General features: G+C 41.2%; 1 protein-coding gene across 1 annotated transcript in view; it reads left to right on the forward strand.

The window, feature by feature from the left end:
• The window catches only part of PRKG2 (protein kinase cGMP-dependent 2), an 88,628-nt gene that overhangs the window by 17,173 nt on the left and 49,460 nt on the right, over nucleotides 1–21,995 (forward strand). Inside the window, exons 2-5 of the mRNA XM_070948122.1 lie at nucleotides 6,946–7,112; nucleotides 11,146–11,259; nucleotides 13,916–14,021; nucleotides 15,931–15,994. Of these exons, the coding sequence (XP_070804223.1) occupies nucleotides 6,946–7,112; nucleotides 11,146–11,259; nucleotides 13,916–14,021; nucleotides 15,931–15,994 (451 nt within the window). The remainder of the gene's footprint in view (nucleotides 1–6,945; nucleotides 7,113–11,145; nucleotides 11,260–13,915; nucleotides 14,022–15,930; nucleotides 15,995–21,995) is intronic.

A 21,995-nucleotide genomic window follows, 5' to 3' on the forward strand; every position in this document is an offset into this window, starting at 1 on the left:
CGTGCCAGGAGTGGGGGGGGAAGGGGGGTCGTGCTCGCATGTGCGTGGCAGGGCACATAGAATTATGGGTGTGGCACACACACGGGCAAACCTCCCTCACCCCCCCCTTCCTGGCACATGATGGCAAAAAGGTTAGCCATCACTGACATAGATCTTTCAGAGGCTTTGGACTACGACTCCCATAAAGCCTTTGCCATTAATGATTGTAGCTAAAATCCAAAATATCTGGACAAGAGAAAATGCTCCTCCTCCTAACAGAATAATAGAACTTTCTGCTACAGGATTTGGAAAGGATCACCACCTTAAATGGGTTTTAATGGAAATTACAATGGTCCAGGATAGATCTGTCAGTGGCTACTTATGATGATATCTGCATGCTGTCACTGTTAATAGACTATATCAGCTCTTGCAGAGGTGGGTTTCAAATTTTTTTACTACCGGTTCTGTGGGCGTGGCATGGCTTGGTGGGCGTGTCAGGGGAAGGATACTGTAAAATCTCCATTCCCACCCCACTCCAGAGGAAAGATACTGTAAAATCTCCATTCCCTCCCCAATCCAGGGGAAGGTTACTGCAAAATCCCCATTTCCTCCCGATCAGCTGGGACTCGGGAGGCAGAGAATAGATGGGGGCGGGGCCAGTCAGAATTTTTACTACCGGTTCTCCGAACTACTCAAAATGTCCGCTACCAGTTCTCCAGAACTGGTCAGAACCTGCTGAAACCCACTTCTGAGCTCTTGGGTATTTTAATTGTTTAGAGAAAAAACAGAGATAGGCAGAGAACTTTATTTCTTGCTACAAGTTCTCTATGAAGTTGCTGAAGTTGCCGAGATTGATATTTACAAAACCTTTGAAAGAATAGACTTAAACAAACCTGCCTTGGTAAAGCAGTGAGGAGTTGAGTTAAAGATGTAAAAGTAGAAGAGAGAAAATTGGTAGCTCAAGGTTGCACAGTGAGGTCCTTGATGCTCTGAACTGGGTTGTTTTTTGGTAGATGTTTCATTACCCAACTACCGGTAAGTAACCTCATCAGCACTAGAAGGGAGTGGTGTGTGGTCTCTGTTTATATACAAGGAGCTTGCCCTGTCATTGTTGGTGGAAGTGAACACTTTGTATATAAACAGAAAGCAAACCTCAATCCATTCTAGCACTGATGATTACCTAGTTGGGTAATGAAACATCTAAAAAAATCAACTGAGTTCAGAGATCACCATGGTCCCCACAGATCATGAATTGCCTTCCTTTCAGTGGTGAAATCCAAATTTTTTTACTCCCCGTTCTGTGGGTGTGGCTTGGTGGGCGTAGTGTGGCTTGGTGGGCATGACAGGGAAAGGATACTGCAAAATCCCCATTCCCACCCCACTCCAGGGGAAGGATACTGCAAAATCCCTATTCCCATTCCACTCTGGGGCCAGCCAGAGGTGGTATTTGCGGGTTCTCCGAACTACTCAAAATTTCCGCTACCGGTTTTCCGAACTGCTGAAAATTTCCGCTACCGGTTCTCCAGAACCTGTCAGAACCTGCTGGATTTCACCCCTGCTTCCTTTGTTTTTAAAATGAAGTCTGCTAACATGAAGTCAACAGAAAACTACTTGTTACCTATAGGTCAAGTGGCTTTAATAAAAGCCACTTGTGTGAACAGTCACCTTCTTGTTGGAAATCATGAGTAGGTACATTGACTTAGAAAATTTTTGACAAGACCTATTACTGACATACTGGGGTCAACCATATTGTTAATATGGATGTGTAAACAACCAGATTGTTCATTAACCATTATTCACGTAAGTCTCATACATTCTTCTTAGCTAGATCCTCCATGTTTCGGGAGTGCAAATCACATCAAGAACTCTAGACTTTTTAGGCATGGGGGCTAAACAATAATGATTATTCTGCAACATAAAAGAAGTCTGAACTTTAACCGTAGCAGAGGACAGCTGTATAGATTTCCAACATTTGAATCTAAGTTGTTTTGTTTTCACAAAAGAATGCAGAGAAATGAAGCCACTCAACTTTCCCTAATTCCATAAATCATAAATTATGGGATCAGTCTGATACCTTCTCTTGCCACACTCTTTTCCATGAATCTCATCATGGAGTCATCACAATGAACAAAAAGAAAGAAAATCACTCTTTTAAGTATTTTCTTTTATTTCATCTTATTTGCTACCTGCTGCTCCTGGAACTTTTGTTAAGCACTTTGTCTTTGCTATCAACTCCTTCCAGCATTTCATGTTTTGAAGCTGACAAGAGTTATGATTTGCTTTTGCTTCCTAGCCTGGGTCCTTTATCATAATTAGAACAGCAGCATTGACTTTGGATGTATTGGATGCTGCTGAAAATTGCTGTGGTGTTTTCTGGGTGCTGAAATAATTGTTCTGTGGCTGAATGGCTTAACCAGAACTCATTGTGGCTATCAGATTATTGGCAGCTTTAGGGTAGGAATCAGAGGTGGGTTTCAGCAGGTTCTAACCAGTTTGGGAGAACCGGTAGCAGAAATTGTGAGTAGTTCAGAGAACCGGTAGTAAAAATTCTGACTGGCCCCGCCCCCATCTATTCTCTGCCTCCCATGTCCCACTGATCGGGAAGAAATGGGGATTTTGCAGTAACCTTCCCCTGGAGTGAGGTGGGAATGGATATTTTACAGAATCCTTCCCCTGGAGTGAGGTGGGAATGGAGACTTTATAGTATCCTTCCCAAGCCACGCCCACCAAGCCATGCCACGCCCACAGAACTGGTAGTAAAAAAATTTGAAACCCACCACTGGTAGGAATTGTAGGAAAAAGATCAGTATAACCAGAAAAGTATAATCCTGTGATCTGTGGGGTATCTCTAGGACAGGGGTGTCAAACTCAAGGCCCGTGGGCCACATCCGGCCCACGGTGTGCTTAGATCTGGCCCGCAGGGCTGCCATGGAAACAGTGAAAGACAGGCCCACGGCCCTCAAGAGCTTCCTTTTCACTGGCAGAGGGGTTGCAGGAGGCTGTCGCAGCTGAAAACGGAACTCGGGAGCCCATTTTCGCTGGCAGAGCGCTTGGGCCGCCATAGGCGCCCCCAACACGAGTGATGTCGAGCTAGCCACACTCACCCTGGCCCCCCGAGGTCAAACACAACCCTCATGTGGCCCTCAATGAAATCGAGTTTGACACCCTTGCTCTAGGAGATTTGCAGTACAACTAATCCTCGATTTACAACAGTTCTTTTAGTGACTGTTCAAGGTTATGATGACACTGAAAAAAGTGAGCTCCTGCTACTTGCTACAGCTCCTGTCCACTAGCATGCAAATGCGAGTAGATAAATAGGTACCACTTCAGTGAGAAGGTAACAGTGTTCTTTGTGCCTCAGCATATAGTCATGTTGGCCACATGACCATGGAAAGAGTCTTCAGACAACACTAGCTCCCTCGGCTAAGAAACCGAGATGAGAATTAAATTCACCATGTTAGATCTCTGGAGCAGTGTTTCTCAACTTTGGCAAGTTTTGAGATGTGTGAATTTCAACTTCTAGAATTGCCACAGATACCATGCCAACAGTGTGCCGACTGGGGAATTCTGGGAGCTGAAATTCACACATCTCAAAAGTTGCCAAAGTTGAGAAACACCGCTCTGGAGAAACAAAGCTGTGATGACAACATAAAGGTAATAGTTTACCTGGTCCACTTATATCTGATTCTAGAAGGTGATTCTCTCTTGGAGTAGCAAAGGGTAGACATAGAAATATACAGGTAATCCTTGACTTACAACGGTTCGTTTAGTGACCGTTCAAAGTTACGGTGACACGACCGTTTTTCAGTTACATCGACCTCTGCAGCATCCTCATCATCATGTGATCAAAATTCAGACGCTTGGCAACCGGTTCCTATTTATAACGGTTACAGTGTCCCAAGATCATGTGATCACCTCTTGTGACCTTCTGAGAAGCAAAATCAATGGAGAAGCCGAATTCACTGAACAACACTTCACATAATTTAGCCACTACCGCGATTCACTTAACAACTGTGGCAAGAAAGGTTGTAAAATGGGGCAAAACTCACTTAGAAACAGAAATTTGGGGCTCAGTTGTGGTCGTAAGTCGAGGACTACCCGTAATCTTGTCTTGTTTCTTGTCAGGTTTATCGGGGGAGGGGGAGAGCTGACATCAATCTTGCAATCTTAATTTTCTTTCTCTGACCTTTAAGTGACTGAGGGCTCCTGGCTTTCTTTTCTGTTTCCTACGCAGAATCTGCTCCTCTCTCTCCCCAAGGTTATTTATACATTCCATTACAATGGAACCACGGCTGAAAAGAAAATTGATCTAATTGGGCAAATAGAGTTGATATGATTATACTCCATGCGTTTTTTCCTGTCAAGTAAAAATAATAACTTTCAGATGAGGTCTGGAGTTTTTCCCCAAAGAGAATACATCAGAGACTGGATTTGTGGCAAGGAGGTTTTTTTTCATAGACAAATTAAATAGAGAAAGTTTCTTGAAGTAGGAGTATTTGAGTAACAGCAACCTATTCTATATTTTATATTTATATGTATTTATTCTATATATTCTAAGCAATGGTGGGATTCAAATAATTTAACAACTGGTTCTCTGCCCTAATGACCAGCTGGGTAGGCGTGGCTCGGTGGTCATGTGACCGTGTGGGCATGGCCAATTCAACGTCACTCACGTCGATGGGCGCTTCGCCTTAGTTGTTACAATGTAATAAGGGTTAACCAGAGAGGCAGTTTCTGTAAGCAGGGCAATAAAGATTAGGCTAGAAACAACACCAGAATGTTTCAGTTCCTTACAGGATTAGCCCTGTAAAGTGGAAAAAAACAAAATAAGATTTCTTCCAACAACTGGTTCTCTGAACTGCTTAGAAGCTTAACAACCGGTTCTCCCGAACAGGTGCGAACTGGCTGAATCCCACCACTGATTATAACCTATATTTCTTGAAAAGATAAAACATCATTTATAGTCTGCATACAGGATTCATTCCCCCCTCCCCCCCAAAAAAATTATTGTGGCTTAAATCATTAAAATCTAATTGAAGATATTTATTCCACATACTTTAGTAAACAAAATTGAAACATATGCCAGGTTAATTTCATAAGCTGCATAAAATATTTGAATGGTTTTATACTAGTCCTAAATGTTTCACTGAGGGGAAAATTAATGAAGTATATTTTAAATGTTTATTAAATCAGTTTGAAGGCTTATTCAGAGATTATTTATTGCATCACTTGAATGGGGAAAAAAATGAATGTTCACCTGAATGCTTTCTCTTTGAGATTTTCTTTAAATTTTAAGGAAATTTATTTATTTATTTATTTATTTATTTATTTATTTATTTATTTATTTATTTATTTATTTATTTATTTATTTATTTATCTATCGTATTTCTATGCTGCCCAACTCGCCAAGGACTCTGGGCGGCTTACAACAAAGACAGTATGAACAATATACAATAAGAGACGTTAAAAACCCATACATACCGCTCATGGCTGGATCTCACAAGATCGTAGTGGTGAGATCAACAGCCGCAAGCCTACCGGAAAACCCAGGTTTTCATCATTTTCAGGAAGGCCAGTAGGGTGGGAGTGGTCCTGGCCTCAGGAGGTAGCTGATTCCAGAGAGCCGGGGCAGCCACAGAGAAGGCCCTCCCTCACGGACCCGCCAGGCGAAATTGTTTAGCTGACGGGACCCGGAGGAGGCCAACTCAGGAAGTCACCAAAATATTTAATCTGCTAAATTTAATATGCATGAAGAGCTATATTCAGAAAGGCATATTTTTCCTAAGGGTAGATTTAGATTTTATTGCCTTTGCATCTGCTCCATTTATCCAGCCTGATTTGTTTGTCTTTCTGCTAAATGTCACATATCTGCAAAAATGAATTTCCATAGAAATACAGAACGGTGAGACATTTGCTGGAAAATAACTACTTACTATACATACCTTCTGCCCTATCCTATTTAAAAGTTCAACTACAGATAGTCCTCAATTTACAACAATTCGTTTAATGGCAGTTCGAAATTACAATGGCACTGGAAAAAATGACTTATGTCTGTTTTTCACACTTACAACTGTAGCAGCATCCCCCATGGTCACATGATTAAAATTCAGATACTTGGCAATTGACTCATCTTTATGACAGTTGCCATGCCCCGGGGTCATGTGATCATCTTTTGCAAACTTCGGACAAGCAAAGTCAATGGGAAAACCAGATTCACTTAACAACCATGTTACTAATTTAACAACTGCAGTGATTCCCTTAACAACTGTGGCAAGAAAGGTCAAAAAATGAGGCAAAACTCACTTAACAACTGTCTCTCTTAGGGACAAAAATTTTGGGCTCAATTGTGGTAATAAGTCAAGGACTATGTACAAGGTGATATGAAAAAAAATTACTGAACAGGTTGGAGAAAAGCTGTATAACAGATAAAGGTAAAGGTTTCCCTCGCACATATGTGCTAGTCATTCCTGATTCTAGGGGGTGGTGCTCATCTCTGTTACAAAGCTGAAGAGCCAGCGCTGTCCGAAGACGTCTCCATGGTCATGTGGCTGGCATGACTAAACGCCAAAGGTGCACAGAACGCTGTTCCCTTCCCACCAAAGGTGGCCCCTATTTTTCTACTTGCATTTTTTACGTGCTTTCGAACTGTTAGGTTGGCAGAAGCTGGGACAAATAATGAGAGCTCACCCCTTTACGCGGCACTAGGGATTTGAACCGCTGAACTGCCGACCTTTCGATCGACAAGGTCAGTGTCTTAGCCACTGAGCCACCGTGTCCCATCAGATAAAGATACCTACCTACTAATGAAGATTTTGTGTTACTGTGAAAAGTTACCTTTATGGACAGTAGGTGATGAATATTGTACAGAGGAACATATTGGGTATAATGCTATTCATTCATGTGTGCAAATTAATCTGACTTTTCTCTCTTTCTCTGTTCTCTGTTCTCTGTTTTGCTGAATGGAAGCGAGAAAAAGCTTATCACAGATGCTCTGAGTAGAAACCAATTTCTGAAAAGGCTGGACCTTCAGCAGATCAGAGACATGGTAGAATGTATGTACGGAAGGACATACCAGCAAGGAAACTACATAATCAAACAAGGGGAACCTGGAAACCATTTGTTTGTACTGGCAGGTTGGTAACCATTTTAGTTGTCTGTTTAAATAATAAACTCTCAAATTATGCTTCTAAGGCTAAGTCTTAGACTGCTAACACAAGGAAAGCTTTGTTGGACTTGTTCCATCTAGCCCAGAACAGGTATTTATTTACTTATGTATTATTTTTAAAAATAATAACAGAAAAAGGGGGGGAAGGTAACACAAGATGCATACATTATTAAAAAGGCAAATTTAAAAATATGTGACAAATACAATAGAAAAAAAATATAAAGTGTACATCATTACAACACTAAACAGTTACAATTCTCTATATACCGTAATTATCTAAAGCAAAGAATATACAGATAGATAGATAGAGAGAGAGATAGAGAGATAGATAGATAGATGATAGACAGACACAGACAAGATGATAGATAGATAATAGATGATAGATAGATAGACAGACGATGATAGATAGATAGATAGATAGATAGATAGATAGATAGATAGATAGATGATAGATAGATAATAGACAGACACAGACAGAGATGATAGATAGATAGATAGATAGATAGTCACTGGTAGGATTTTAGCTGAGGACCTTGCAGAGTGCTCTGTGAGGATTTTTAGAAGATTTTAAGCTGGGATTTTAACCAGAATTTTAAACATTTTAACCAATTTATTTACAATGATGCGGGAAAACACCCGAGATTTTAATTTTTTGCATAGATAGATAGATAGATGATAGATAGATAGATAGATAGATAGATAGATAGATAGATAGATAGATGATAGACAGACACAGACAGAGATGATAGATAGATAGATAGATAGATAGATAGATAGATAGATAGATAGATAGATAGACAGACAGACAGACAGACAGACAGACAGACAGACAGACGATACGTAGATTGGCAGACAAACAGATAGATCATTGCTTTTTTTAATCTATTGCATTTTGTGTAAATGGTATGAGCAATTTCTCAGGACTGGCTTCTTTTAAACTGTTTGGGATTCCAAGTTGGGTCTCAAAAGTGGTCAGTGTAGGTGCATAACTGAGATTTTGCTCTTCTTTTGCTTTCTACCATTAACTCAGGAAATAAATTCGGATGGAAAGAGTATGCTTAGAATTTGAGCAAAGGGGAAACATCACAGTCTCTTTCTAAACTTCACCCTTCTCTTCCCCAATGTAAAACCCAAACATATACAAACCCTTTGCCTATACAGTATATGAGTCATGATGTGTCCTTAAATAACCGTGACTAATTCTATCTCTTGGTTTGATCCTGACAAAACTACACTGCCACAGTTCTGAAGACATCAATAACTGAATTGAATTAGTTCTAATTAAGCGTTAAAATCAATACTAGGAAAGAAGTAGGATTAAGGGCAAATCTGTCCTTTCCGTCTGCCCAAATGTTTCATCTCCAATTTCCATTGACGTCTCTTAGGGCCAGAACAATAGTTTTCTTCTTTAGCAAAATCGGTATTTTGTGAACAACATGCTGTGAAACAGTGTTTTTCATTTTTTTGTCATCCTGAAGGAAGCAATTACTCACAATGAAGAAAATGCACCGCCAAGTTTAGAGGTCTTGTACACGTGATATCTTGCCTTTGGTTGAAGCAAGAAATTAAGTTTAGACTATAGAAAGAAGGATTGTTAGCGGTAATGCGATCCATTCCTCAACTGCAATAAAAATGAGGAAATGAAAACCCCTGAGCAGAATCTTGAGAAAGAGATCATAGTTCCGTGATAGCGAACCTATGGCAGGCGTGCCGGAAGTGGCACACAGAGCCATGTCACCTGGCACTCGCGGCATCACCCATTCTTCTTCCAGGTTTCCGGTGCATGCATGTGCACCGGCCAGCTAGTCTTCTGGTTACTGGTGCGCATCCGCACGCGACAATCAGCCAGCCAGCTGATCATCCATTTCCCAGTACGCGCATGCCCACTGGCCAGCTCCTATTAGTGCACGTGGCCACCAGCCATACCATCACCACCTGCATGCAGCCTCGGGACATCCATCCCCTTGCCAGCCAGTTCACGATGGCAAAGTTTGGTGCAGGAGGCTTTCCAGCCCCAAAATGGGGGGGGGCGGCGCATGTGCGGGGGGGCACATGCGTGGAGATGCGCGCATGCACAGGGGAGCGTGGGGGGTCGTGCCCGCACAAGCAGGTGGGGTGCATATTGCATTATGGGTGCCATGCATTCGCTGTTGCACGCGTGCACACACACTTTTGGCGCGCAACGACAAAAAGGTTAGCCATCACTGTTATAGTTGATTTTTGTTATCTTTCTCCCAAATTGTGCTTGAAACCCATGGAGGAATTTCAGCTTTTTGATATACAAACACACACACATACATATATATATATATATAATTATTTGTAATATATGGCTCTATGAACTGATAATGGTAATCTGTGCAACTTTCAAGTTTTGGTAGCCCTCAACTTACAACAGTTCGTTTAGTGACCATTCAGAATGTCAGAAAACAGAAGTACAAATCCCAAATTCAATTCTATATTCTATTCTATATGGCATAGAGTCGGATTATCTGTGAAACTGCCTTTCCTTAAGGACATTGATCTGTCCTACCAAGCCATATAGGGTGGGTATGCTCTTAGTCTCTTCCTTTAAATGCAGGGAATCCTCGACTTCTGACTGCAATTGAGCCCAAAATTTCAGAAGGTCACAAAAGGGGATCACATTTATTTATTTATTTTATTTATTTGTTTTAATTTGTATACCGCCCTTCTCCAGCAGGACTCAGGGCGGTGAACAGCCAGAATAAAAAACAGAAACATACAAAATTTAAAAACAATTTAAAATAATTAAATATTTTTGGCTGCAATTTAAAAACAAACCCCAATTAAAATCAATTAAATTTAACCAAAAACTGTGGGATCAAGCCAGCCCGGCTAGGTGAAATAAATAAGTTTTCAGGGCCCGACGAAAAGTCCGGAGGTCTGGTATTGTACGTATCTCTGGGGGGAGGTTGTTCCAGAGGGCGGGCGCCGCCACAGAGAAGGCTCTCCCCCTGGGGGTCACCAGGCAGCACTGTCTGGCCGATGGCACCCTGAGGAGGCCCTCTCTTTGCGAGCGTACTGGCCGGTGAGAGGCTACTGGTGGCAGAAGGCGGTCTCGTAAATACCCCGGTCCTAAACCATGGAGCGCTTTAAAGGTGGTCACCAACACCTTGAAGCGCACCCGGAACACCACCGGGAGCCAGTGCAGCTCGCGCAGGAGAGGTGTCACTTGGGAGCGCTCCGTCGCTCCCATAATCCCCCACGCGGCTGCATTCTGGACCAGCTGGAGCCTCCGGGTGCACCCCAGGGGGAGCCCCGTGTAGAGAGCATTGCAGTAGTCCAGGCGGGAGGTGACGAGTGCCTGAGTGACCGTGCGTAGGGAGTCCCAATCTAGAAAGGGACGCAACTGACGTATCAGGCGAACCTGATAAAAAGCCCCCCTGGCCACGGCCGTCATAAGTTCTTCTAAAGACAGCCGTGCATCCAGGAGGACGCCCAAGTTGCGAGCCCTCTCCGTGGGGGCCAGTGACCCTGAGACACCAAAACTGTCATAAATATGAACCAGTTGCCAAGCGTCTGAATGTAAATCATGTGACCAGGGAGATGCTGCAACAGTCATAAATGTGAAAAATGGTCCTAAGTCACTTTTCTATCACTGAACTTTTAAGTCCTTACCATGATCACAAGTGTTTAAGAAGAAAAACACACAACAAATGTAACACAAGTCCCCTCCTTTAACAACAATAAAAAAGCTATCTAAAAAAACCCACACGTTTGCTAAAACAAGGGAGTAAGCTTATTTGAGCATGCATTTGCATAATTAAATTACTGACAATTTGAAACTGTAATTAGTTTGTAATTAAATAGGCACTTACTAAATTTACTCTGTCAAGATTGTTAACAAAAATCAAGTTAAAAATGAAAAACAGATTAATGTTTTGAAAGAGGGACAAAAAATAAATAAAAGGAAAGCAGAGTTTAATACATCATTACATCATTTTGATTTTTACTTGGTTTTTTTTTTTTTTCCCTAACAGAAGGTAGATTGGAGGTTTATCAACATAACAAATTTCTGTCATCAATTCCTGTATGGACAGCCTTTGGAGAACTGGCTATTTTATATAATTGCACAAGGACAGCCTCAATAAAAGGTGAGTAGGATTGTTCCTGAAAACATGGCAAAAAACAAGACTATAGTCCAGGGTTCCATGGTGAGGACATGAAATTCAAAAATCTGTGAATGAAACCTACGTATGATATTATTATTTCTCCTGCCATGCTTTCCAATTAACGATAGTAGGGAAATGCACAATTTGAGGACATCCTGAATACTTTCTTATTAGAGATGGAATAAAGAAATATATGGAACAGAACCGATCAGTTTCTCTACGAAATCCAGTTCCCTGAAAATGTCACATCTGCATAGAAAACTTTGAAATTATATGTAAAGTTACTGTATGTTTCGAAGTATAAGACGCACCTTTTTCCCTCCTAAAAGGGGGTGAAAATTTGGGTGCATCTTATACACCAAATGTAGCCCCACTTACCCACTGGCCCCCACCCTTTGGCCTCTGCCTCCCAGCAATTTACCTCCTTGCAGCAAACAGCAAGAAGAAACAGCCCATTTCAGCTTCAGCACAGCCTAATTAGCACAAATTGATTTACTGTTGGATCGGCCTCCCGGCTCTCGGCTGTTTCAGGCTGCAGGGATTCCTTTTTTTTTTTTTTTAATGGTTTTTATTGTGAAAATATAGAAATACAATTCTGCGTTTTTCGGTTCCGTGGTGTTAAATTATTTACATATTATTTACATAGTATTGTATCTTTGCTTGTATATGGGTATATGGGTATTATTACAGGTAATTATGTACAGTTCTTTATGATCATATATACATGTTATTTACTTGTTATTTACATAGATTGCAACCTTAGTTCAGTAATGTACATGGTACATTACTGAAAGTTGATTAGGGGAACTGGAGGCTAATAAAACATATAAAAGATGGAATTGGATATGATTAGTTTAATGGGAAAAAAAGTACTAAGGGTGACATGATAGCAGTGTCTCAATATTTGAGACACTGCTATCATGAGACATAAGAAAGGCTGAGCACCAAAGAATTCAGACCTTTGAACTATGGTGCTGGAGAAGATTCCTGCGAGTCCCTTAGACTGCAAGGCGATCAAACCAGCCAGTCTAGGGGTGGGTTCTAATTTTTTTTACTACCGGTTCTGTGGGCGTGGCTTATTTTGTTGGTGTGGCTTGGAGGTCATGTGACTAGGTGGGTGTGGCTAGCTGGTCAGAGTCATTTCTGGAAGGTCCTCGCATTTACGACCAGTCCTCGCACTTACGACCCGACTCATTTGTTTGCTTTTAACACTGATCAGCTGTAGGACGGTCCCGCAGCAAGAGTTTAAACAGTTTTTTTCCCTCTGGTCATCAGCTGGGACTCAGGAGGCAGCAATAGATGGGGGGGTCCAAATAAAAGGTAAGAATAACGTGCGGGGGGGGAGAACCAGTTCGGTGACATCATATCGTCACTGCTACTGGCTCGGCCGAACCGGACCGAACCGGGAGGAACCCACCACTGGGTCAGTCCTAGAGGAGATCAACCCTGACTGCTCTTTAGAAGGCCAGATCCTGAAGATGAAACTCAAATACTTTGGCCACTAATGAGAAGGAAGGACTCACTGGAGAAGAGCCTTATACTGGGAAAGACTGAGGGTAAAAGAAGAAGGGGACGGCAGAGAACGAGGTGGCTGGATGGAGTCACTGAAGCAGTCGGCGTGAGCTTAAATGGACTCCAGAGGATGGTAGAGGACAGGAAGGCCTGGAGGAACGTTGTCCATGGGGTCGCAATGGATTGGACATGACTTCGCAACTAATAACAACAACAACAAATATTTGAGAGGCTGCCACAAAGAAGAGGGGGTCAAACTATTCTCCAAAGCACCTGAGGGCAGGACAAGAAGCCATGGATGGAGATTAGTCAAGGAGAGAAGCAGCCTAGAACTAAGGAGAAATTTCCTGACAGTGAGAACAATTAATCAGTGGAACTGCTTGCCTCCAGAAATTGTGGGTGATTCAACACTGGAGGCTTTTAAGAAGAGGTTGCACAGTCATTTTTCAGAAATGATTTAGGGTCTCCTTCCTGAGCAGGGAGTTGGACTAGAAGACCTCCAAGGTCGGTTCCATCTCTCTTATTCTGTTGTTTCCTAACTGTTTAGGCACATTTGATCAATGTGCCAGAAGCATAGCCCCATTTTGCCCCAACCATGCTCAAGTTTTCTATGCAAGGTAGAATCTCTAATCTGGACATCCTCATGCATTCTGACATAATGTGGCGAAGTACATAGTATGCAAAAGTACTCAATGTTTTTTTTTTTCCTAAATGCAGATGGAGGTATAGAGGATGTCTACGTTCAAAATTAGCTTCTTTACACTATTTGATTTATAGATGACTTTGGAAGATATTATATAACAGTTGAATCATTATTCTGAAATGCTTTGGGCCACTACATTTATTTGTCTACAATATTTGTAGGTCATCTTCCAAAGAAAATTGATAGAAGTGGTGAACAAGGTAAACAAAAAAAAAAAATATATGTGTGAGTAATAAAGTATGAAGCTGATTGCAACTCCTCAGTGTTAACTCCTGGGAGAGAAAGTGTGAAGATATTCTCGGTAGCGCTAAGAACTTTAGTAAACATCATTATTTGAGAAAATGTGTTCTGACTGTACATGGATATTATACTGTATGCTAGAATTGTCTACTTTTCTGTTTTGTTTTCATTTTTTTTCTCTAGCTGTCACCAGTGTGAAAACATGGGCATTAGACAGAGAGGTTTTCCAAAATATCATGAGAAGAACAGCTCAAGCAAGGCATGACCAATATAGAAACTTTCTGAGAAGGTAAACTTGGTACCCGCATCCTTCTTTTTTAATATCAGCAGATAAAAATAGGATATTCTGAGACAAGAATTTGCTGGGCAATATTTTGGTCCTATTTATAAAATCTTATGATTTCAAAAAAAAAAAAAAAAAAGGGGGAAAGAAAAAGGAAGTATTTAGGTTGGTAGTTGGTGCTACTACCTGCAAACTCTATTTTCTGCTTTTAGAAGATAGCTGAATTGCATCTTATTATCAATTCTGAGATCCAGAATTGTCCTTTAGTTATTATATTGAAATGAAGACATTGTAGATAAATCTGAATATTCTCTAGGAGTTCAGTTCTGAATTTTTCTATTTGGGTTCTTTACTGCAAATCTCTATATAATTGGATGTATACAGGAAATATCTATAACATGGAATTCTGTGAAGTCCTTAGTGCTGTCTGAGCTTGGTCGTTGTTCTTGCACAAGAACAACACAACTAGTTTATTTACACAACTAGGTAATATCTTCAATGCTAGAAGGGAGTGGGATTTGTTCTCTGTTTATATACAGTGGCTTGTCCTGTCAGTGTTGATGGGAGTGTCATTTTCTTCTTGGTAGTTCCTAGATTAGGTTGTTATTTACTATTTCATTGTTTGTCTGAATTGATAGTTCCTTGATTGGGGTATTGTTTACTGCTTGATTGTTGGTCTCTGGTGTTAATCCTTGCTTATCTGGCTATTGTTTTGTTTGTTTTTTGTTTTAATTTGATTTATATGCCGCCCTTCTCCGGAGACTCAGGGCGGCTTACAGTGCGTTAAGCAATAGCCTTCATACTTTTGTATATTTATACAAAGTCAGCTTATTGCCCCCACAAACTGGGTCCTCAATTTACCTACCTTAGAAAGGATGGAAGGCTGAGTCAACCTTGAGCCTGGGGAGATTTGAACTAGCAGTAATTGCAGGCAGCTGGTGTTAAATTATAGTGCTCTGTCTGTTGAGCTATCCAGGCTCCTATTGATTGCTGGCAAGGAGGTGTTTTGGTCTTTCTGTTTTCTTTTTAGGCTTTTGAGTGTCTCTTGAGTGGTATGTACATGTCATTTATTCCTATGTGCCTGTTGATGGCTGAAAACTCAGTCCTTTCTAGCACTGAAGATGTTTCCTAGTTTTGTAACAAAACTTCTGCAAGAAAACAACCAAGCTTAGAGAGAATAACAAGAACTCCACAGTTCAACTCGGATCTACAAATATCCTCTGCTATGAGGAGGATATTTGTAGCTGTAAATTAATGACCTTGGTCATTAATTTCAATGTGAAAATAGCTACTACAAACAGAACAATATTATTGTTTACATCCAATATCCAATGAAAATACGAGTCTTTGAATTTGGATTGAAAAAGAATCGGTAGGGAGTATCTGTTCTATCAGTATTGATTTCATCGGTGGATAGAAAACGGTGATTTTCATCCTGTTTTGAAGGCAGTTGTATAGATTGAGCAAGTACTGATTGCTGAAATTGTTGACAAGAGTCTGACAGATAACTTGACGTTTTTAATGACAGCCATTTAGAAGCCACTTCTCAAATCACAGTTCTTTGAAGAAACATGGTCCTCAGATATAAAATCCTATGTAATTATCCTAGTAATTATACTCAAACCAAACTGAAAGAATGTATTTTGGGCAAAAACCTCTGCAAAGGCTGTAGATTATAGTGATTATTCTGTACCACTGCTGAACTTCCATATATATGCCAAACTTTACCATTAACCACATTCATGTTAACTGTCTTTTATAGGTAATACCCATAATATACATACTATTTTAGGGGTATCAAATACTCTCCAAGAAAGAGCTAAAGTCAAAATGGTTCAAAGTAAAAGTTGAAAACTGAAAGCTAAAACGTTGTATACAAATTGAATTCAGCGGATTTCTTTTGGTTTTTTTCAAGTGTTTCTTTACTGAAGAATTTACCCGAAGATAAACTAACCAAGATTATAGACTGCTTGGAAGTGGTAAGTCTTGTACCCCTAATGAGATTATTTAATCTTATTTATCTCTTTAGCAAAATCACTCTAGGGTAAAGTCAAACAGAGTTATATATTACTGTATGCTCTGATTAAGCTCCAAATTCTGTGTTATTTGATCTGAGCTAAATAAGATTATTCAATAGCATTTTCAATGTGAAGAATCTGAAAGTCCCATTGTGCAGGAAGTTTACCGTCCTTGCTTTTCTGGAACTCATACTGAAATTCCCAGGAATACTTTCTAAAATGCATGGCTTCCCATAGATTTGCTTTAGCAACATGTAGTTTTTGGTGGATAGCATGTTTTATCACAGTACTTTATGTAAAATAGCCAGATCATGCTGTCTAAAAAGCTGAAATTTATGGGAAATAATGTCCCATTGCAAAAGCTTGAGACAAAATTCTGCCTGTGGAAAACTCCCTAAATATGTCAAAATGGTCAAATTGAAGAGAGGGAAGGAGAGGAGAGGAGAGGAGAGGAGAGGAGAGGAGAGGAGAGGAGAGGAAAGGAAAGGAAAGGAAAGGAAAGGAAAGAAGGAAAGGAAAGGAAGTAAATGGATGAGGAAGGGAAGGAATAAAATGCTATAGGAAATCTGTAAATTTAATCCTTTCTTGGGGGAAGGGACATTTGAATCTGGGGGTCTATATTTAAGAGCACTTAATATAGCTGATAGAATTATAACACCTACCTGTAAAAATGTGACATGCTGTGATACTTACCTCATATATCACCAAATACTTGTGTTAATGACCCATAGAAACAACCATGCATAGCTTTCAAAAGAAATAGCAGGATATTCTGTCTGCTGTCTTTTGTTACACTTTTGAAATATAATGATTTGTAACTGGAAAAAAAAAAATCCGAGATCCATTATTAATAGATCTGGTTTATTTCACTCTTTTCTTTTGTTTATGCTTTAATCTGTGTAAATGAAGAGTTTTATATTTGAAGGGCTAATCGAAATTATTCTGGGCAAATTGATTTATTGTGCACACATTCTTATGTAATCATGGATTTGCATGCTCCAGTAGAACAAAGGGTAAAAAAAAAAAGGAATTTAATTGTAGACAGGAATGCTGCAGAGTCATCTGATGATGATGAAAAGTACAGTCCCAGATATATTAATATTAGATGCCATTTGGGCTCAGCTTTTGTCTTCACTCCCTCCCTCCTTCCCTTTCTTCCTTCCAAAAGCTGGTGTGTTGCCTGCGTGACCTGAATTTTTCCAGAGCAAGTCTTTGGCAACACACTCCTTCCATTTGGCAGGGAAATCTAAAGAGACCCACTGCCGGTTTTCGATATTATGCAACTGCAACAATAGAATACCTTCGCTGAAATCATCGTCTAGCACAAATTGTTTGCAGAGCTGGCCTGACTGCTTAAGTCACAACCTGAATCATTTGTTTCAAGCTTCCTGTTTTATGTACCAGAAAGCTGTTGTGGCCCGCCAGCGGCCTGCACGGATTGTTGCTGATCCTGACGACAAGGAGGCTGGTGTGGTGCTGCGCCAGCAGCCTGTGCAGCCGGCGCTTGAGTCGGACAGCGAGGAGGCTGGAGAAGATGTGGTGCCAGAGGCAGGGATTCAGTCAGGGCCTTCAGAACCTCCAGAAGCTCCTTTAAGTGAAGAGGACGAAGAGGAGGAGCCTCTTCTCGATGCATGGGCGCGCAGAGCTGCCAAAAGGCAGGAGTGGTTCCTCAGGAGGAGGTCTCCTCGAGAATAAGGCTTGGGGCTAATTGGCCACGCCCTTAGCTTATTTAAGAAAGAACGCAGCTTGTAACAAGCTGCAGGAAACAACTTTAGTTCGCTAATCATCGTGTTGGGATTTTTTTGCAACCTTGCTTCTGGGCTTGCTGCCAACTCCAGTAAGACTCTGTCTATCTTATCTGTGGAATTCTGGCAGGCTGTTAAGAATGCTTATTATCAGCCAGCATTTGCTAAAACTGCGTTATTTGAGTAAACTAAGTTTTGTTCAGAGTTTGTGTGTGCTGTGTTCTTTGGAATCCGTAGCTGGGGCAGAACAAAAGCTGACTTACACCATTGGCTGTCTTAAAATCAATACAGATAGTCCTTGACTTACAACCGTTCCTTTAGTGACTCTTTGAAGTTATAGTGGCACTGAAAAAAGTGACTTATGATCATTTTTCACACTTACAACCATTGCAACATCCCCCCAGTCACGATCAGATGCTGACAGTCACATTGACTGAACCCAGTCAAAATTCAGACGCTTGGTAACTGGCATGTATTTATGATGGTTGCAGTGACCCAGGATCATGGGATCCCCTTTTGCGACTTTTTAAGAAGCAAAGTTAATGGGGAAGGCAGATTCACTTTACAACCATGTTATTAATTTAACAACTGCAGTGATTCACTTAACTGTGGCAAATAAGGTTGTAAAATAGGACAAAACTCAATTAACAACTGTTAACTTGCTTAGAAACAGAAATGTTGGGCTCAATTGTGGTCATAAATTGAGGACTACCTGTACCATCCACTGTGACCCACAGCCATTTGCTAAATTTTCGGATATGAATCCCAGCTGTACATTAGCAAAAAGCTTACTTTTTTTTTTTTTTAATTTGATTTATATGCCGCCCTTCTCCGGAGACTCAGGGCGGCTTACAATGTGCTCAGCAATAGCCTTCATCCTTTTGTATATTTATACAAAGTCAGCTTATTGCCCCCACAAACTGGGTCCTCATTTCACCTACCTTAGAAAGGACGGAAGGCTGAGTCAACCTTGAGCCTTGGCGAGATTCGAACCCTGCAGTAATTGCAGGCAGCCAGTCTTAATAAGCTTAATAACAGGGTGCCTTAAACTCCTGTACTACCAAGGCTCTTTCTTACTTGTTCTTTCTCTTAAAATTAAAAGACAAAAGTTGCCCAATATTGTGATAAAGAAGGATGACAGCAACGGTGCAAAACTGCAGGGCTGAGGGAGGCTGCAAAAATGAGGCTAGGGACCCATTTGCAGTAGGAGTTCCAGGTGTGATTTTAAGGTGCATTAATCCAGGATTGGGTTGCTTTAAATGCACCGTATGAGGTCATAAATAAAGACCACACAGACAAGCACATTTCCAAATTGATTGTCTAATTTTTTTCCTTTGAAAATATTGTATGGCACCTAAAAGCAATAAAGCAAAGCAAAAACATTAGCATGAATTTAAATGTGTTAGGCCTCTCCTGTTGCTTGCATCTCTTTAAAGTAAAAAAAAAAAGTTGTTTGGATTCTTGGTTTAAGTAGTTTGGGTCAATGCCATCCATGGGAGGTATCAAAAAAAAAAAAAAAAAACCAAATATGGCAGTCATGGCAATGGAGGTAGAGCTCTGCCCCTTTATATATATGTATTATCAACACATATCCAAAAAATGATGAGTATTCTATTGAACTGCTGGGATCTCCATATTGACTTTTTTGACTCAGTTATTTGGGTTGCACATCTACCTGAGATGTCCTGTGTCTCCAAATAATCCAACAAGTTTGTTGTCTGTGTGTAGGAAGAATGGGAATGGATCAGTGGTGGGTTTCAAAAATTTTTTACTACCGGTTCTGTGGGTGTGGCTTGGTGAGCGTGGCATGGCTTGGTGGGTGTGGCTTGGTGGGCGTGGCAGGGGAAAGATACTGTAAAACCTCCATTCCCTCCCCACTCCAGGGGAAGGTTACTGCAAAATCCCCATTAACTCCCAATCAGCTGGGACTCGGGAAGCAGAGAATAGATGGGGGCGGAGCCAGTCAGAATTTTTACTACCGGTTCTCTGAACTACTCAAAATGTCTTCTACCGGTTCTGCAGAACTGGTCAGAACCTGCCGAAACCCATCTCTGGAATGGGTAGTTTGCCAGCATAAAAATTGCATAGTGAGACAATGGAATATATGTAATTATAAAACTGCAGCCGCCGTTAATGATTTATTAGGAATTTTTCCCCCCTCCTCCCTTTTCTTTTTCTCAGTCCTGTCTTTACTCAAGGAGAACATTATTTCTATAAGAATGCAGTAATATTCCTGTAGCCCACAATGTTAGCTTTTTATTCTACTTTAACAAAAGAATGCTTTTGTCTGTTCTTCAGACAAAATCTAATATTGCTCTTCGTGAGGAATTTCTTCTCTATGATAGATTAATTAGAGCACAAGATGACTGATAAGAGAAGTTAAACAGCTGGCATTTCTCCAGCTACAAAGAAAGCCCAAGAAGAGAAAGCTTTATGTAATTTAGCAATCGTCTAAGAAATTTCATTTGACCAGTTTGAGCAACTTGATCCAGGATACCATTGGAAACCTCGTGTCCTTTTTCGTAAACTTAAGAACTAAATTGTTTTGACAATATATTCTTTAATTTAAACTCTATTAGACTCTCTGTTTTTCTAAAGGAATCAAATTACATGATAGCCCTGTTCCACTGTCTAAGACAGTGTTTCTCAACCTTGGTAGCTTGAAGATGGGTGGACTTCAACTCCCAGAATTCCCCAGCCAGCAGTGCTGGCTGGGGGATTCTGGGAGTTGAAGTCCACCCATCTTCAAGCTACCAAGGTTGAGAAACACTGGTCTAAGGGGCTGCCACAAAGAAGAGGGAGTGAAGCTATTCCCTCAAAGCACCTGAAGGCAGGACAAGAAGCAATGGATAGAAATTAATCGAAGAGCCAACCAACCTAGAATTAAGGAGGAATTTCCTGACAGTTAGAACAATTCATCAGTGGAACGACTTGCCTCCAAAAGTTGTAGGAGCTTCAACAACGGGAGGTTTTTAAGAATTAACAAGAGGTTGGACAACTATTTGTCTGAAATGGTATAGGGTCTCCTGCTTGAGCAGGGGGTTGATCTAGAAGACCTCCAAGGTCCCTTCCAACTCTCTTATTCTGTTACTTTGTTATTCCGATAAATTCCTCTTTGAAAGTGACACATATTTGCCCCAATGAACTAATTTGTGTCTCTAAGTCTTCCTCCTGAAGAGGTCATGTCATGCATTTATAATTCTTCAGCTTTATGATGGACACCTGTACTGCTCTAGAACTTGAGCATGTTTGTAACCTCTAACATGTTTAATTGTATTATTAGTGTACCCGTATTATCTATATATATATAAAAGCGAAAACCACTCATGCTGTAATCATGAAATCTCCAGAACCGTAAAGCCTACAAACTTGAAATTTGCCACGTATGTCCCTCTTGGCTTCTAGGTGCTCACTAAGAAAGGATTTTTCAAAATGACCATCAGAGCATTAGTATTTCCTATATTATTATAACACGCTCTGATGCTAACTAGTTAGACGTTCTACTCCCCCTCCCAATTTGAAAATAATTCTGGAGAGAACGGGATAGCATAGGACAGGCGTCTGTGGGGAAAGCCTCATGGAGAGAAGGGGCTAGAAAGCCTGAGGGAGAGAAGGAGATAGGATAGGAGACGTTTCTGTGGGGCAAGGCTGAGGGAGAGAAGGGGATAGGATAGGGGAGGATCCTGTGGGGCAAGGCTGAGGGAGAGAAGGGGATAGGATAGGGGAGGATCCTGTGGGGCAAAGCTGAGGGAGAGAAGGGGATAGGATAAGAGAGGCTTCTGTGGGGCAAGGCTGAGGGAGAGAAGGGGATAGGATAGGAGAGGCTTCTGTGGGGCAAGGCTGAGGGAGAGAAGGGGATAGGATAGGGGAGGATCCTGTGGGGCAAAGCTGAGGGAGAGAAGGGGATAGGATAAGAGAGGCTTCTGTGGGGCAAGGCTGAGGGAGAGAAGGGGATAGGATAGGAGAGGCTTCTGTGGGGCAAGGCTGAGGGAGAGAAGGGGATAGGATAGAGGAGGCTTCTGTGGGGCAAGGCTGAGGGAGAGAAGGGGATAGGATAGGAGAGGCTTCTGTGGGGCAAGGCTGAGGGAGAGAAGGGGAGAGGATAGAGGAGGCTTCTGTGGGGCAAGGCTGAGGGAGAGAAGGATAGGATAGGAGAGGCTTCTGTGAGGCAAGGCTGAGGGAGAGAAGGGGATAGGATAGAGGAGGCTTCTGTGGGG

This window comes from Pituophis catenifer, unplaced genomic scaffold (genome assembly GCF_029215685.1).
Source record: "Pituophis catenifer annectens isolate HBS135680 unplaced genomic scaffold, rPitCat1.0.hap2 SCAF_8, whole genome shotgun sequence".
NCBI classification, from domain to species: Eukaryota; Metazoa; Chordata; class Lepidosauria; order Squamata; family Colubridae; genus Pituophis; species Pituophis catenifer.